The sequence below is a fragment of the Salmo salar genome, chromosome ssa09 (genome assembly GCF_905237065.1).
Source record: "Salmo salar chromosome ssa09, Ssal_v3.1, whole genome shotgun sequence".
Lineage (NCBI taxonomy): Eukaryota > Metazoa > Chordata > Actinopteri > Salmoniformes > Salmonidae > Salmo > Salmo salar.
In genome coordinates, this window is record NC_059450.1 from 42157846 (window position 1) to 42175036 (window position 17191).

Genomic DNA, 17191 nt, shown 5'->3' on the forward strand with positions numbered 1-17191 from the left:
CCACAGCTAAATGCAGCACTAACCTTTGATGATCTTCATCAGATGACACTCCTAGGACATTATGTTATACAATACATGCATGTTTTGTTCAATAAAGTTCATATTTATATCAAAAACCAGCTTTTTACATTAGCATGTGACGTTCAGAACTAGCATTCCCACCGAACACTTCCGGTGAATTTACTAAATTAAACGTTCACAAAAAACACAACAATTATTTTAAGAATTATAGATACAGAACTCCTTTATGCAATCGCGGTGTCCGATTTTAAAATAGCTTTTCGGTGAAAGCACATTTTGCAATATTCTGAGTAGATAGCTCGCCATCACGGGCTAGCTATTTTGACACCCACCAAGTTTGGTACTCACCAAACTCAGATTTACTGTAAGAAAAATTGGATTACCTTTGCTGTTCTTCATCAGAATGCACTCCCAGGACTTCTACTTCAATAACAAATGTTGGTTTGGTTCCAAATAATCCATAGTTATATCCAAATAGCGGCGTTTTGTTTGTGCGTTCAAGACACTATCCGAAGGGTAACGAAGGGTGACGCGCGGACGTGTATCGTGACAAAAAATATCAAAATATTACATTACCATACTTCGAAGCATGTCAAACGCTGTTTAAAATCAATTTTTATGCGATTTTTCTCGTAAAATAGCGATAATATTCCGACCGGGAGTCGTTGTTTTCGTTCAAAGACTGATAATCTAAAATGGACTCTTCACGTGCACGCGCATGCCCGTCTCATTGTTCTCAGATCGACCACTTACCAAATGCGCTACTGTTTTTCAGCCATGGGCTGCAAAGTCATCATTCAACGTTCTGGCGCCTTCTGGGAGCCTATGGGAGCCTTAGGAAGTGTCACGTTACAGCAGAGATCCTTTGTTTTGGATAGAGATGACAAAGAAGGCCAAGAAATGGTCAGACAGGGTACTTCCTGTACAGAATCTTCTCAGGTTTTGGCCTGCCATTTGAGTTCTGTTATACTCACAGACACCATTCAAACAGTTTTAGAAACATTGGAGTGTTTTCTATCCAAAGCTACTAATTATATGCATATTCTAGTTTCTGGGCAGGAGTAATAACCAGATTAAATCAGGTACATTTTTTTATCTGGCCTGTGAAAATACTGCCCCCTATCCATAACAAGTTAACGAGAGTGTTATCTTTAAAATGGTGTAAAATAGTTGAGTGTTTGAGAAAATGAAATTATGAGACTTTTGATGTTTTGTATTTCGCGCCATGCTATTTTACTGGCTGTTGAATAGTGTGTCCCGCAGGTGGGACGCTAGCCCAGAGAGGTTTTAACAACCAAGAAGATATAACAAGTCAGGAGCTGTTCTTCTGCATGACTTCTCTCTCTCTCAATTTTTTTTATTATTATTATTTGTATTTCTCTCTCTCTCTCTCCCTTAATATCTGTATATCTTCCTCTTCCTCTCTCTCTATCTCCCTTAATATCTGTCTCTCTTCCTCTTTCTATCTCCCTTAATATCTGTCTCTCTTCCTCTTCCTCTCTCCCTCTTTCTCTGTGAGTATAGTGTTCTACAGACACACAGTGAAAGGCCATTCCTGTCTGAGAATCCCATGGAGGGTGAGTGGTATTTCTTACTGTCGACACACACACCGTACTTTAGGCCTGGGATGTAAATCAAGTGTCCCGGATGCCAATCCCTGTATGGGGTGATGGCGAACAAACCAATGGAAGCAAAGCTGCTGTACAAAGTGATAATCTTCCTGGCAGAGAGATTTCAAAGTTCACGGAGACTTGAAGGAAATCTTAAATGAAAACAAGTAGATAACGGATACCCCTCAAAGTTGAGTCTTGTTAAACCTGGGTAACAGTATGTTATGGTATCAGGTAATAGTCCTGTTATACCTGGGTAATAAATCAAATCAATCAAATCAAATTGTACTGGTCACATACACATGGTTAGCAGATGTTATTGCAAATGTCAAATCAAATCAAATGCCCAAGAATAACAGTATATACAGTATATACATAAGAGATGAGTAATGCAAGATATGTAAGCATTATTAAAGTGACTAGGGATCCATTTATTAAAGTGACCAATGATTTCAAGTCAGTATGTAGGCAGCAGCCTCTCTGTGTTAGTGATGGCTGTGTAACAGTCAGATGGCCTTGAGATATAAGCTGATTTTCAGTCTCTCGGTCCCAGCTTTGATGCACCTGTACTGACACCGCCTTCTGGATGGTAGCGAGGTGAACAGGCAGTTGCTTGGGTGGCTGAGGTCACTGATGAACTTTTTGGCCTTCCTATGACATCGGGTGCTGTAGGTGTCCTGGAGGGCAGGTAGTTTGCCCCCGGTGATGCGTTGTGCAGACTGCACCACCCTCTTGAGAGCCTTGCGGTTGAGGGCGGTGCAGTTGCCGTACCAGGCTGTGATACAGTCCGACAGGATGCTCTCAATTGTGCATCTGTAAAAGTTTGTGAGGGTTTTAAGTGATAAGCCAAATTTCTTCAGCCCCCAGAGATTGAAAAGGCGCTGTTGTGCCTTCTTCACCACACTGTCTGTGTGGGTGGACCATTTCAGTTTGTCTGTGATGTGTACGCCGAGGAACTTAAAACTTTCCACCTTCTCCACTGTGGTCCTGTCGATGTGGATAGAGGGGTGCTCCCTCTGCTGTTTCCTGAAGCCCACGATCATCTCCGTTGTTTTGTTGACGTTGAGTGAGAGGTTGTTTTCCTGACACCACACTCTGAGTGCCTTCACCTCCTCACTGTAGGCTGTCTCATCGTTGTTGGTGATCAAGCCTTCTACTGTTGTGTCATCTGCAAACCTTATGATTGAGTTGGAGGCGTGCATGGCCACACAGTCGTGGGTGAACAGGGAGTACAGGAGGGGGCTGAGTGTTGAGGATCAGCGAAGTCCAGGACCCAATCGCACAGGGCGGGGTTGAGACCCAGGGCCTCAAGCTTTACAATGAGCTTGGAGGATACTATGGTGTTGAATGCTGAGGTGTAGTCAATGAACAGCATTCTTACATAGGTATTCCTCTTGTCCAGATGAGATAGGGCAGTGTTCAGTGTGATGGAGATTGCATTGTCTGTGGACCTATTGGGGTGGAAAGCAAACTGAGGTGGGTCTATGGTGACAGGTAAGGTAGAGGTGATATGATCCTTGACTATTCTCTCAAAAACAGTATATTATGGTTTCAGGTAATAGTCTTGTTATACCTGGATAACAATATATTATGGTATCAGGTGATAGTCTTGTTATACCTGGGTAACAGTATATTATGGTATCATGTAGTAGTCTTGTTATGCCTCGGTAACAGTATATTATGGTATCAGGTAGTAGTCTTGTTATACCTGGGTAACAGTATATTATGGTATCAGGTAATAGTCTTGTTATACCTGGGTAACAGTTTATTATGGTATCAGGTAATAGTCTTGTTATACCTGGGTAACAGTATATTATGGTATCAGGTAATAGTCTTGTTATACCTGGGTAACAGTATATTATGGTATCAGGTAATAGTCTTGTTATACCTGGGTAACAGTATATTATGGTATCAGGTAATAGTCTTGTTATGCCTGGGTAACAGTATATTATGGTATCAGGTAATAGTCTTGTTATACCTGGGTAACAGTATATTATGGTATCAGGTAATAGTCTTGTTATACCTGGGTAACAGTATATTATGGTATCAGGTAATAGTCTTGTTATGCCTGGGTAACAGTATATTATTGTATCAGGTAATAGTCTTGTTATGCCTGGGTAACAGTATATTATGGTATCAGGTAATAGTCTTGTTATACCTGGGTAACAGTATATTATGGTATCAGGTAATAGTCTTGTTATACCTGGGTAACAGTATATTATGGTATCAGGTAATAGTCTTTTTGTACCTGGGTAACAGTATATTATGGTATCAGGTAATAGTCTTGTTATACCTGGGTAACAGTATATTATGGTATCAGGTAATAGTCTTGTTATACCTGGGTAACAGTATATTATGGTATCAGGTAATAGTATTTTTATACCTGGGTAACAGTATATTATGGTATCAGGTAATAGTCTTGTTATACCTGGGTAACAGTATATTATGGTATCAGGTAATAGTCTTGTTATTACTGGGCATGAGAGCACCAGCTGTTCCGAAAGACTGTGTGATCACACTCTCCGCAGTCGATATGAGTAAGACCTTAAAACTGGGCAACATTCACAAGGCCGCAGGGCCAGACGGAATACCAGTATGTGTACTGCGAGCATGCGCTGACCAATTGGCAAGTGTCTTTACTGACATTTTCAACCTCTCCCTGTCCAGGTCTTTAATACCAACATGTTTTTAGCATTCCAGGTGACTGCCTCATGAAGCTGGTTGAGAGAATGCCAAGAGTGTGCAAGCCTGTCATCAAGGCAAAGGGTGGCTACTTTAACGAATCTAAAATATAAAACATATTTAGATTTGTTCAAGACTTTTTGGCTACTACATGATTCCATATGTGTTATTTAATAGATGTGATGTCTTCACTATTATTCTACAATGTAGAAAACAGTACAAATAAAGAAAAACCCTTGAATGAGTAGGTGTGTCCAAACTTTTGACTGCTACTGTATATCCAGCTCAACTACTTCATGACACAGACATGGCAAAGCAATCGCTAAATTTGAATGGAACATAACTATCATAGCTCTACGATAAAAAAATGTGACCTACACACTTCCTTGAACTTCAAATAAGTAAAGAAGTAATTTTGTGTGGAAGTCTAACATTTGTTTTACGTCAGAGGCAGACACATTGCATATGCTCAGTACGTCAAAATGTATCTTTTCACACAGTCCTTCTCCCCTTGTCTATAGGAGGGACGCACTATGTTTAAATGGCCCAAATGTTGAGTTAGACGTTCACAAATGTAACAGATTTTGACTAATCACTAATGACATGATATGTTTGGAAAAGTAATAAAGAAGGTGAAATATTTTGGGTAAATATTCCTAAAAGAGATTATAACTATGTATGGACATATATTATAAGGTATGAAAAGGCTTATTAATTCACCATACATTTTTATTGTATCATCATACTTGTATATGTGTTATTATACTTTTTGTGTGTGCTAGATCATATGGGTTTCTCTCAGACATAAATAAACTATTCCAGGTGAAAGTCAAAGGTTTTAGCTTTCTAGGTGGGGGAAACACTACTACATTAATCACATTTTTCCCTCTTGCTAGACTGACGACATAACAGTGTAAAATGTCTGTCAGCTCAACTCGTTATTCAAAGAAGTGACTTGAATACACGTTTGGGAAGAACATTTTATTGCAAAGCAAATCATGGAAAAAAGAGCATGAAAAAATATGAAAACTAATATAAAACAATATTGAAATACCAAAAAAAAAAGATCTAATAAAACCAAAGATGACAAAAACACCAAAGTGTCAGTGATTACAAACAGTCTGGCCATAGTCACAAATTAAATAAAATACAAAATATAAAAATATAAGGATCCTGCAAATATATATACATATATAAATACAGTGGCTTGCGAAAGTATTTACACCCCTTGAATTTTTCCTATTTTGTTGCCCAATAACCTGACATTTTGTATCATTCAATTTACACCACATACCTACCACTTTGAAGATTAAAAATATTTTTTATTGTGAAACAAACAAGAAATAAGACAAAAAAACTGAAAACTTCAGCGTGCATAACTATTAACCCCCCTAGGTCAAAACTTTGTAGAGACACCTTTTTCAGCAATTACAGCTGCAAGTCTCTTGGTGTATGTCTCTATAAGCTTGGCACATCTAGCCACTGGGCTTTCAGCCCATTCTTCAAGGCAAAACTGCTCCAGCTCCTTCAACTTGGATGCGTTCCGCTGGTGTACAGCAATCTTTAAATCATACTACAGATTCTCAATTGGATTGAGGTCTGGGCTTTGACTAGGCCATTCCAATACATTTAAATGTTTCCCCTTAAACCACTCGAATGTTGCTTTAGCAGTATGCTTAGGGTCATTGTCCTGCTGGAGGGTGAACCTCCGTCCCAGTTTCAAATCTCTGGAAGACTGAAACAGGTTTCCCTCAAGAATGTCCCTGTATTTAGCGCCATCCATCATTTCCTCAATTCTGACCAGTTTCCCAGTACCTGCCGATGAAAAATATCCACACAGCATGATGCTGCCACTACCATGCTTCACTGTGGGGATGTTGTTCTAGGGGTAATGAGAAGTGTTGGGTTTGCGCCAGATTTAGCGTTTTCCTTGATTGCCAAAAATATCAATTTTAGTCTCATCTGACCAGAGCACCTTCTTCCATATGTTTGGGGAGTCTCTCACATGCCTTTTGGCAAATATTTATTTATTTTTTGCGCAATGGCTTTTTTTCTGGCCACTCTTCCGTAAAGCCCAATTCTGTGGAGTGTACAGCTTAAAGTGGTCCTATGGACAGATACTCCAATCTCCGCTGTAGAGCTTTGCAGCTCCTTCAGGGTTATCTTTGGTCTCTTTGTTGCCTCTCTGATTAATGCACTCCTTGCCTGGTCCGTGAGTTTTGGTTGGCGTCCCTCTCTTGGCAGGTTTGTTGTGGTGCCATATTCTTTCCATGTTTTAATACTGGATTTAATGGTTCTCTGTGTGATGTTCAAAGTTTTTGATATTTTTTTATAACCCAACCCTGATCTGTACTTCTCCACAACTTTGTCCCTCCTTGGTCTTCATGGTGTCGCTTGCTTGGTGGTGCCCCTTGCTTAATGGTGTTGCAGACTCTGGGGCCTTTCAGAACAGGTGTATATATACTGAGATCATGTGACACTTAGATTGCACACAGGTGGACTTTATTTAACTAATTATGTGACTTCTGAAGGTAATTTGTTGCATTTAGGTGCTTCATAGCAAAGGGGGTGGAGACGTATGCACGCACCACTTTTCCGTAAAACATTTTTTTCAAACAAGTGATTTTTTTTCATTTAACTTCACCAATTTGGACTATTTGTGTTTGTCCATTACATGAAATCCAAATAAAAATCAATTTAAATTACAGGTTGTAATGCAACAAAATAGGAAAAATGCCAAGGGGTATGAATACTTTTGCAAGGCACTGCATAACAAAAATATGTAAAACAAATATGAAAAGCAAATGATTTGTCATGAATGTTAGTGTCCAGACCTGGAGGTAAGAATCACACGGTGTTTCAGGAGATTGTCTGAACTGCGTCTCCTCATCCAACAGCTATAGTCTTTGATTAATATAGCTTCTCTTTAATCTTTTCAAAATATAACTAACACTAAAATAACCAGAGAAGAAGAAGAAAGCATTGGTACAATTAAGATCGGCCATTTTGTATTTGATTGACACTTAGAAACATCTGCGATTAGAGCTCTATCCTAACATAGTGTTCTCCTTTCTTTACTAAATGTGTATTCTCAATGCTTCAAAGTCTTTCTTCACGTCAGTTAACAGTTATAGATGTTTCTTCATGAAATACACTGATAAACCATATGATCAGTCTGTACAATATAATTACAAAAAAATTACAACTTAGATGGTATGTACAATAGCTAGTACCTACTAAGTACAACGGCTATAATGTAATAAAATATTTAAACAAATGTGTTTGTTTGACACAGTTTTGACTGTGACAGATAGAATTCACACTATTCACGTTAGATTTATTTCTGTATAGACATCTTTAACAGTGTTATAGTACTGCATTCTGTCCTCGATGGGACAGCTCCATAGAAAATAGAACAAGAGGTGATTAACCAACACACAGAGGCCTGCAAAAGACACAACCAGCACGACTGCAAACCAACAGACCTTTTTATCTTGAGGGATACTCATATTTTCATTGTTGACGTTTTTAGGGAATAAAATCAAGAGTTGTGGGGTCATGATGATGACGAAGTATAAAGTTTAGCAAAGTTTATATATTGTACTGTACTGTACAATATACTGTACTGGTATGTACTGTACTGTCGTGGTATATTGTTCTCTAGTGGTATATTGTACTGTACTGTACAGTTTTGGTAGAATGGATTACATGCATTACAATCAGTTGCTTTTAACCGAGACAAGAACAAGCAACCACTTCTCACCAGGATCACACGTCAGTGTCACTCTGTCTATCTGTCACACAATGAGAGTAATCATGTTGAGATCAGAGGACAGACAATAGAGCTCTGAGATCTGAAGAGATCCTAAGAGATCTTTCCTCAGCCATTTGAGCTCACTTGGTGTCATTTGATACATAGAGTAGTAGATGTTTTTTGTTGTTGTTGCGTAGACACCACACTTTTATAATGTCGAAACCATACATACAATAAAAAAAGTACAATATCTTTTAACAGCAGTAGTCCATTTTTTTTTCATTGACTTTACAATGATCCTTTTTCTCCTGACCCACTCTTGTTAAAGCACTACATGTTGCTTACATGCTGAAGACGGTCAAGATTAATGAACATCTTTCATTTTGTACAGGTTTACAAAAACAAACAAAAAAAATTATTTTTACGCCAAGGATCACATAGTTCTAAAAGTCCCTTAGGATGATGATGCAGTCGCTGTGAAGTAGTTGTACACGACCCGACAGAACAGGAAGGTCTCTAAAGATGCTATTAGCCTTCTCTGTATGCTTACAATAGTAAGTCTTCTTGATATTACAACACATGTCATAGTTCAACCACTCTACACAGCATCAAGTAACGGTTCTAGTTTTTAACCATATTTTGTCATCGCAGCTCCTTAGAAGGTAACTGTTAAACACAGTTCTATATTTCTCTATACCTGTCTTTCTCTTCCTCTCTCTTTTCATCTCTCAACGTCCGTCACTCAAACGTAATACTCCTTGTCCTTGTTTTTCTGTTTTCCTTTGACGCCTTTCGAGCTTTGCTGTTTGTCCTTCACGACGGCTCCGTTGCTCTGCGTTGCCGAGTTGGTTATGTAATTCCTGCTCTCGTCCACCTGGTAGGAACCCTCGTCTCTGTTCCTGTACTTATACATGGCATACAGGAGGATGACGATGCACAGGGCGGCGGCCGCCACTATCCCGACGACCATCCCGATGGTGCTGCTAGACTGGCGGGACACTTCCGGGGGTCCCGGGACTCGGTTGATGACGGGCTGGGTGGGCAGGGCTGTGGGTACAGTATGGAACATGGGGGAGGTTATTACAGGAGCCCTCTGCTTGGTACTGTCTACCTCATAGGGTAGTGTGGGCAACGGGAGCAACACTATGTCAGGCTGGGGTTTTAGCTCGCGGTTATTCAGTTTGCCGGCAGGCAGCTTGGCGGGTGACGCGTGGTGCAGGGCTGCGGTGGAGGTGTAGCGGCTCTGGTCGGGTGCTAGTGACAGCATGGTGGTAGTGGTAGTCCTACCGCGGTCTGAGGATGGTTTCTTAGGTCTAAAGTCCTTGGTTTCCCACTTGGGCTGGTGAGCTTTGTAGCCACCTTCAAAAGCCGACGTGGACAAGGTCTTATCTGTTACCAAGGAGAAGGTGGCGTAAAGCTCTTCATCATCAGTAGGAGGCAGGTTAGAGTCGAAATCATACCCAGATATCACCAAGCCATCATCATCATCATCACAATCATCACAATCATCGCTGCCTCGGTCCGACAAGCAAGGTACCCCGGCCTCAGTGGCCGCGGACAGGGACTCTTTGGTGGTTTCAATTATGGTGAGGGGTGGGCAGAGGGTTGGGAGGGGGATGGACGGGGGTAGCACTGATTGGTTCTCTAAGAATACAGGGCTGACTAATTCACCTCCTAGACGTAGAGACAGACAAAATACACGTTAGAGAGAAGTAAGGACATCTTGGCAACCATACACATTTATCTAGCTATCACATTCACCCAAAATGGAAAAGAGGTAAAATAAAAGCACAACACGATACTGTACAAAGAAAAAAAAAAAAACATGTACACACACTGTACCTACATAACACAGCTTTAAATAAGAATAAACATGCCAGAAAACAGAACAAAAGGCAAAGCAAAAAAAGGTTCAAAAGGCTACAGGAGGTGTGAGGGTGAGCCAGACATTAAGGTTCAAAAGGCTACAGGAGGTGTGAGGGTGAGCCAGACATTAAGGTTCAAAAGGCTACAGGAGGTGTGAGGGTGAGCCAGACGTTAAGGTTCAAAAGGCTACAGGAGGTGTGAGGGTGAGCCAGACATTAAGGTTCAAAAGGCTACAGGAGGTGTGAGGGTGAGCCAGACGTTAAGGTTCAAAAGGCTACAGGAGGTGTGAGGGTGAGCCAGACGTTAAGGTTCAATCGAAGAAAAAAAGGACTCAAGAAAATATATCACCAATAGAGGCCAGCATAATGTGGATTTTAGTAGTATTTACCTTTGAAAAAAAAATATTCTCTCTCATCTGACACTGAAGTTATCATGTAGCTGATGTGTAATAACCGTATCCCTATTTGAAAACGGAAAACAAGCAGCACAGTGGCTTAAACCTGAATGTATTTATAATTCTACAATAAGATATGTGTGATGGACAGAAGTCCTAACTGGCTAGATTACCATACAGTGTCAGTAACCCCCATGGAAGGATCTGTAAAGATCTGGCTCCCCAGTCGACCCCAGCCTCTAGCCTTTTGAGTGGCTCTATATAGCTTCCATAATGACAGGATTTCATAGGGCAGATCAATGACAGCTGAATGTTCACTCTCTGATCATTTTGGAGGTGGTGTCTATCATTCTGGAGGTGGTGTGTATCATTCTGGAGGTGGTGTCTATCATTCTGGAGGTGGTGTCTATCATTCTGGAGGTGGTGTCTGTTTCATTCTGGAGGTGGTGTCTGTTTCATTCTGGAGGGGGTGTCTGTTTCATTCTGGAGGTGGTGTCTGTATCATTCTGGAGGTGGTGTCTGTTTCATTCTGGAGGTGGTGTCTGTTTCATTCTGAAGGTGGTGTCTGTATCATTCTGGAGGTGGTGTCTGTATCATTCTGGAAGTGGTGTCTATCATTCTGGAGGTGGTGTCTATCATTCTGGAGGTGGTGTCTATCATTCTGGAGGTGGTGTCTGTTTCATTCTGGAGGTGGTGTCTATCATTCTGGAGGTGTTGTTTGTTTCATTCTGGAGGTGGTGTCTATCATTCTGGAGGTGGTGTCTGTTTCATTCTGGAGGCGGTGTCTGTTTCATTCTGGAGGGGGTGTCTGTTTCATTCTGGAGGGGGTGTCTGTATCATTCTGGGGTGGTGTCTGTTTCATTCTGGAGGTGGTGTCTGTTTCATTCTGGAGGTGGTGTCTGTTTCATTCTGGAGGTGGTGTCTGTTTCATTCTGGAGGTGGTGTCTGTTTCATTCTGGAGGTGGTGTCTGTTTCATTCTGGAGGTGGTGTCTGTTTCATTCTGGAGGTGGTGTCTGTTTCATTCTGGTGGGGGTGTCTGTATCATTCTGGAGGGGGTGTCTGTATCATTATGGAGGGGTCTCTATCATTCTGGAGGCGGTGTTTGTATCATTCTGGTGGGAGTGTCTGTATCATTCTGGAGGCGGTGTCTGTATCATTCTGGTGGGGGTGTCTGTATCATTCTGGAGGGGGTGTCTATCATTTTGGAGGGGGTGTCTGTATCATTCTGGAGGGGTTGTCTATCATACCTGTGTGAGTATTTGTGTGTATTTGTGATGTAACCATGTGATCAACTCACAATATGATGTAGTGTAGCATGAATCACTGGGGGCTTTCATAATCAAGTTACACTTGCACAATTCAATTCAAGAGCTCGTTATTCAATTAAATTCATTTTTTTCACCCCAGCTTAGGGGGCCTTTAGTGAAAATGATACCAAAATAATTTAGCCTGCACTTTAAATTAAATAAGGTTTCAATAGCACTTTATCGTTTCTGAAAAGTCAACAAATGCCTTGTGAGTATCTACATTGAATAATTAAGAAACAACAGGTTCTTTCATATGCCCACTAATTAACTGTAAGTGATCAGTGAATGTAAACAAATAACTATCCGGCGCATCTCCTTGCACTTCAGAGCACATTATTCTAACTATAAAGCAAGGCACGCAATACAGAAATCTACCAGCAACATTGTTCTCAGCTTCAAACAAAGTATTTCATTAAAAAGCTAACAAAACAACGCAAGAGCAATGAAGAGCTTTTGTAGTGATTAGAGCTGCACTGGGAATCAACAGGTTGAAATTAGACTTGCAAATCCACACATGTTGTCGGCACTTGGTTAATTTTAGAGGAGAATGACGATAAAGAATGTGCATTAATGTGTTTGTGTGTGTATGTGGAGGCCAACATACTGTATGAAGTAACAAATCCCCATTGTTTTCTAAAGGATAAAAAAGATTTTTGGAGGAAAATACAGTGGTATCCAATCACATGCTGAGTTTGGTGTAGCGTTAAAAGGCGAGTGTAGATATGGTCTGTTTCTCAAAAGGGAAATTATGAACATTCAGGTTGTCATTGCAGCTGCCAAATCCCACTGCCATCAAGGTATGTGTATACAGTTCACTAGCAAGGCTATCGTATCACTAAGCATTACAAACTGATGCAAATTTTAAATGATAAAAAAATGAATTTAAATCAAGGCAAACATACATTAATAGTTTATCACTCACAAATTACGGCAAACACTACTATGTTAGACAAACTAGGAGAACAGTTGGATCTAATACATTAAGATTAGCTGCATGTTGTACAAAGCAAACGTTAAAAAAAGTATGTTTTAAACATCATAACAGCCCACTAAAACATTATTCAAGGAAGAAACCACATAGTCTTTGTCAACTTACATCAACAATCACCGCATGATTTTGGCATGAAAAAAAAAGTTTACAAAAGAAAGTTGTGTGAGAATGTTCTTGGCTCAGTATAGTTTTGTATAGATCAATAATAATTTAGCAATTGGACGTCTTGTTTATTTTTTCTTTAGACATGATGGTGCAGGGAGGGAACAACACTTACATCCACACCACATAACATGAAAAATAAACGGCAACATAATTACTATTTTTTCTTCGATAAGTAATCCAGTTTTTCAAAAGAAAACGGTACATCTATACGTTTTCGCATTGACTTCTCAATAAATATCTACCTTCTATTAATTTGAAGTTTTTGCTTAGTTTGTATTTGTTCTTTAATTTAGAATGGATGGATGACTGTCCAAGGGGGAGAGGCCTATGAACATACTACAGAGGAGATGAGGATGATGAGGGTGATAGTGTAAGTCAGTTGCCATGTCCATGTAAAGGCAGTACGAGGAAGTCGGGCGGCGTTAGAGCTTTTGGCTGTAAGGAAGGGATGGGGACATACAACCAGTGAGCTTATGCATACATGCCCATGTACAGAGAATAACATAACTCTACTAACAGTGACAGTCTGACAAACCCTGAACTGCAACATCTTAGCCATGCAGTTTAGTTTTTTTACGTAATCAATCAATCATTCAATAAAAAAAAGTGAAATTGTTTTTTCAAAATCGCTCTCAAAAATCTGAAAAACCAAGGAAGATATGTGGATCTGGAACCACTTCACCAAATGTTGTGTCAACTTTAATGGACTGGTTTTGACAAAATGGAGGATAACTTGATTTATTTGTTTTTAGATTATTAGCAGTGGTCTAAAGCACACAGTCCATTCACTGAAGTAGTTCCAAATCTCCCAAAATAAGATGAACATTTAAATTATTCTATACAAATTATAAAAAATGTGATTCCAAATACTCACATCTGATTCAAAGTGGTCAAAACTAATGATTACCATAACAAAGTAAGTAATTACCCCAAAAATCCTATTCATAATAAAAATGTAATTTATCAATTTGAACATCGATACAAAAATATGTATAAAATATGATAAACTATCAAAATATAAATGTCCATATAAAATGAGAGAACAAAGCCACTTCAATTTGTACACACTACAACCAGAGGCTATAAAACAGACAGTCGGGAGGAGCAGTCAGGTGACGACATTCCCTCGGTCATTGGTATTGAAAGACAAATAGATCTGTTTACGCTAGTCTTAATAACACATGGAGCCGGTGTGCAGTCTGGGTGTAGGTCAGAGAGAAGAACATACTGGCTGAGAATGGGTTAATTAAGCAATAAGGCCCGAGGAGGTGTGGTATATGGCTAGTATACCACGGCTAAGGGCTGTTCTCAGGCACAACACATCTTAGGCCCTTAGTCGTGGTATATTGTCCAGATATCACAAACCCTTGAGGTGCCGTATTGCTATTATAAACTGGTTACCAATGTAATTAGAGCAGTAACAAATAAGTGTTTTGTCAAACCCATGGTATGCGGTCTGTTAAACCACTGCTGCAAGCCAATCAGCATTCAGGGCTCGAACCACCCAGTTTATAATATTTTTTTGGTTGTACTGCAAGATGTTGATGCATGCTTGAAGTAAGTTGCTTTTAGGGAAAGTCAAAAGGACATACGGCATGCCGGTGTCAATGGTTGAGCAAGGTTAGAGAAGTACAGGGGCACAGTTCAACCAAGGGCTGTAGCAGTAGAAGAATGAAATTGACCCATAATTATGTATTCTACAGTAACAGACGGAAAAATAAGTCATTACTAGGTAGCCTAGTGGTTAGAGCGTAGGGCCAGTAACTGAAAGGTTGCAGGATCGAATCCATGAGCTGACAAGGTTAAAAAAAAATCTGCCGTTCTGCCCCTGGACAAGGCAGTTAACCCACAGTTCCCGGGTAGGTCATCATTGAAAATAAGAATTTCTTCTTAACTGACTTGCCTAGTTAAATTTAACAAAAAAAAACCATTCAAGATACAACTTGAAGGAATTTTGATTCCCACAGCCCTTTAGTTTCACAGCTAGACAGCAACAGACAAAGGAATTCCACAAGAGGGTATGAAACTATTTGTTGTCTTTTTTTAAAAAGTTAAATGCAGATAAAATGTATCTGATAAACACTTTAAACTGAGGATCTCACTAACAAGATCGTTTTTTTTGTTATTATCTGTAATTTCACCAGGAGCTTAACTTAATTTTGAAGGCGTTCTGACACATTTCATCATGTCAATGTCATTCAGCTACAGAGGTGTTTACAGCTACAGAGGTGTGTACAGCTACAGAGGTGTTTATAGCTACAGAGGTGTGTACAGCTACAGAGGTGTGGACAGCTACAGAGGTGTGGACAGCTACAGAGGTGTGGACAGCTACAGAGGTGTGGACAGCTACAGAGGTGTGTACAGCTACAGCGGTGTGTACAGCTACAGAGGTGTGGACAGCTACAGAGGTGTGTACAGCTACAGAGGTGTGGACAGCTACAGAGGTGTTTATAGCTACAGAGGTGTTTATAGCTACAGAGGTGTGTACAGCTACAGAGGTGTGGACAGCTACAGAGGTGTGGACAGCTACAGAGGTGTGGACAGCTACAGAGGTGTGGACAGCTACAGAGGTGTGGACAGCGAGATATTATTCTTGTGGATGCAAATCATCGCATCATAAAATTGTGCAATGTCAAATGGAACATTAATATTGGCATGAGCGTAAACAACCCTTCCCTGAGTGAGATAGTAGCTAGCGAATGTCTGAGAAGCACTCGGAAGACAGATACAGGAGCTCTTATCTTGTAAAAACAGACAGCACTGCGGATGGTGGAGGAGGCAGAGGACACTGACAGACAGCACTGCGGACAGTGGAGGAGGCAGAGGACACTGACAGACAGCACTGCGGACAGTGGAGGAGGCAGAGGACACTGACAGATTTCACCCAGAACCAGAGTGTGAATTACACCATGACATTTTGGGGGGGTCTCTATTGAATGGAACTTATTGGCCTAATAAAAACGGTATTTAAACGGTAAAAATGTATTACCTTTTGCTGTGGCATGAACACAACCATTTATGATATTTTCATCTGATTGTCAAACAAATATCTTCAAAAAGTAGGCATGTTCGTCCACTCCAAAATAGTCACAGCATCCAAACTGCATGTATACACACACCATTTGATGAATTGAAATAGACATCTATTACAAAACACCAAAAAGTGTGTCTAATGGCAATCAGCGATTGTCATTGAATAGGTCTACATTAATTGATGTGTCTTGCCAACAAATGTACATTTTTTGTTGGCTGAAAAGTTGGGACACCTGAAATAGGACTGAAACTGTCCCTGGAAAAACAGAATGGTCACCCTAACACACACGGTCATTTTACACGACTAGGCTACAATGTTTATTACCATGAACTTGAAATAGCCGGTAGCCAGTGATGTAGTGTTAAAAAAAAATAGGTGGTTGCCGGTCGTGGTAAACAAAGTAACGCTCCCTATTCTTTCAATACATGTTTTTTTTAAAGCTGGGTAAACAGCGTTTACTTGGGTTTATCCTCCACTAGGCCTACACAACTGCCAGTAGCCTACCCTCTCAGCCAAGGCTATTTTAAACACATGAACATACGCAGAACAGGTAGCTTACATTCAATATAATACATGAGTTGAATCAAAACATGTTTACACCATAATCCATGAATTAATGACTGGAGACTTCACAAATCATGTGACCTACAACACTATCTTTCCTTACATTAATGACATTTATGACAGTGTTATTTGTCATTATTAAGCATTTCACATTTGAATTAAAACATTGAACTTCAACCCTGTATGAATCATGGATCTTGTAGGTTTTGGAAAATGCACTGTAGCCTAAGTGTAAATAGGCCTAGGTAACATTTCATTATGTTTTGCAGTGAAAACAGTTCTCAAGGGCACACAAAAAAAATATATATATATAAACGCGACATGCAACAATTTCAGTTCATATAAGTAAATCTGTCAATTTAAATGTATTCATTAGGCCCTAATCTTTGGATTTCACATGACTGGGCATGGGCTCAGCTATGGGTGGGCCTGGAAGGGCATAGGTCCACCCACTTGGGAGTCAGGTCGATAAAATGCTCCTTAACAGGAATTTAAACAAACGTGTGCACAAAATTTGGGAGAAAAAAGCTTTTGTGCGTATGGAACATTTCAGTTATTTTATTTCATCTCATGAAACAGGTGACCAGCACTTTACAAGTTGTGTTTATATTTTTGTTCAGTGTAATGTAGGCCAATGCCATTGAAAAAATCTAAAGCTTCTAACCGAAAGAGTCAACTATAGTCCTACTGTCATTAACCTATACTTGTTGAATGGATTGGATGCGCATTGGTGTCTAGCTGTAAGCTAGTTGTCTAGTGATATTTTTTGACCATCGTCAGCTGATCCAGGAAAGAAAACATA

General features: G+C 40.0%; 1 protein-coding gene across 5 annotated transcripts in view; it reads right to left on the reverse strand.

Annotated features, from left to right (window-relative positions):
* Window positions 1–6334: 6334 nt before the first annotated feature.
* LOC106611370 (neurexin-3a) overlaps window positions 6335–17191 on the reverse strand; it is an 825193-nt gene continuing 814336 nt past the window's right edge. For 2 of the 5 annotated variants that reach the window (XM_045723681.1, XM_045723682.1), the window contains exon 24: window positions 6340–9114. In XM_045723681.1, the coding sequence (XP_045579637.1) occupies window positions 8810–9114 (305 nt within the window). In that variant the 3' untranslated portion in view covers window positions 6340–8809. Of the gene's footprint in view, window positions 9742–17191 lie in introns of all 5 variants that reach the window. The other 3 variants (XM_045723685.1, XM_045723683.1, XM_045723684.1) reach the window with 3 other exon arrangements.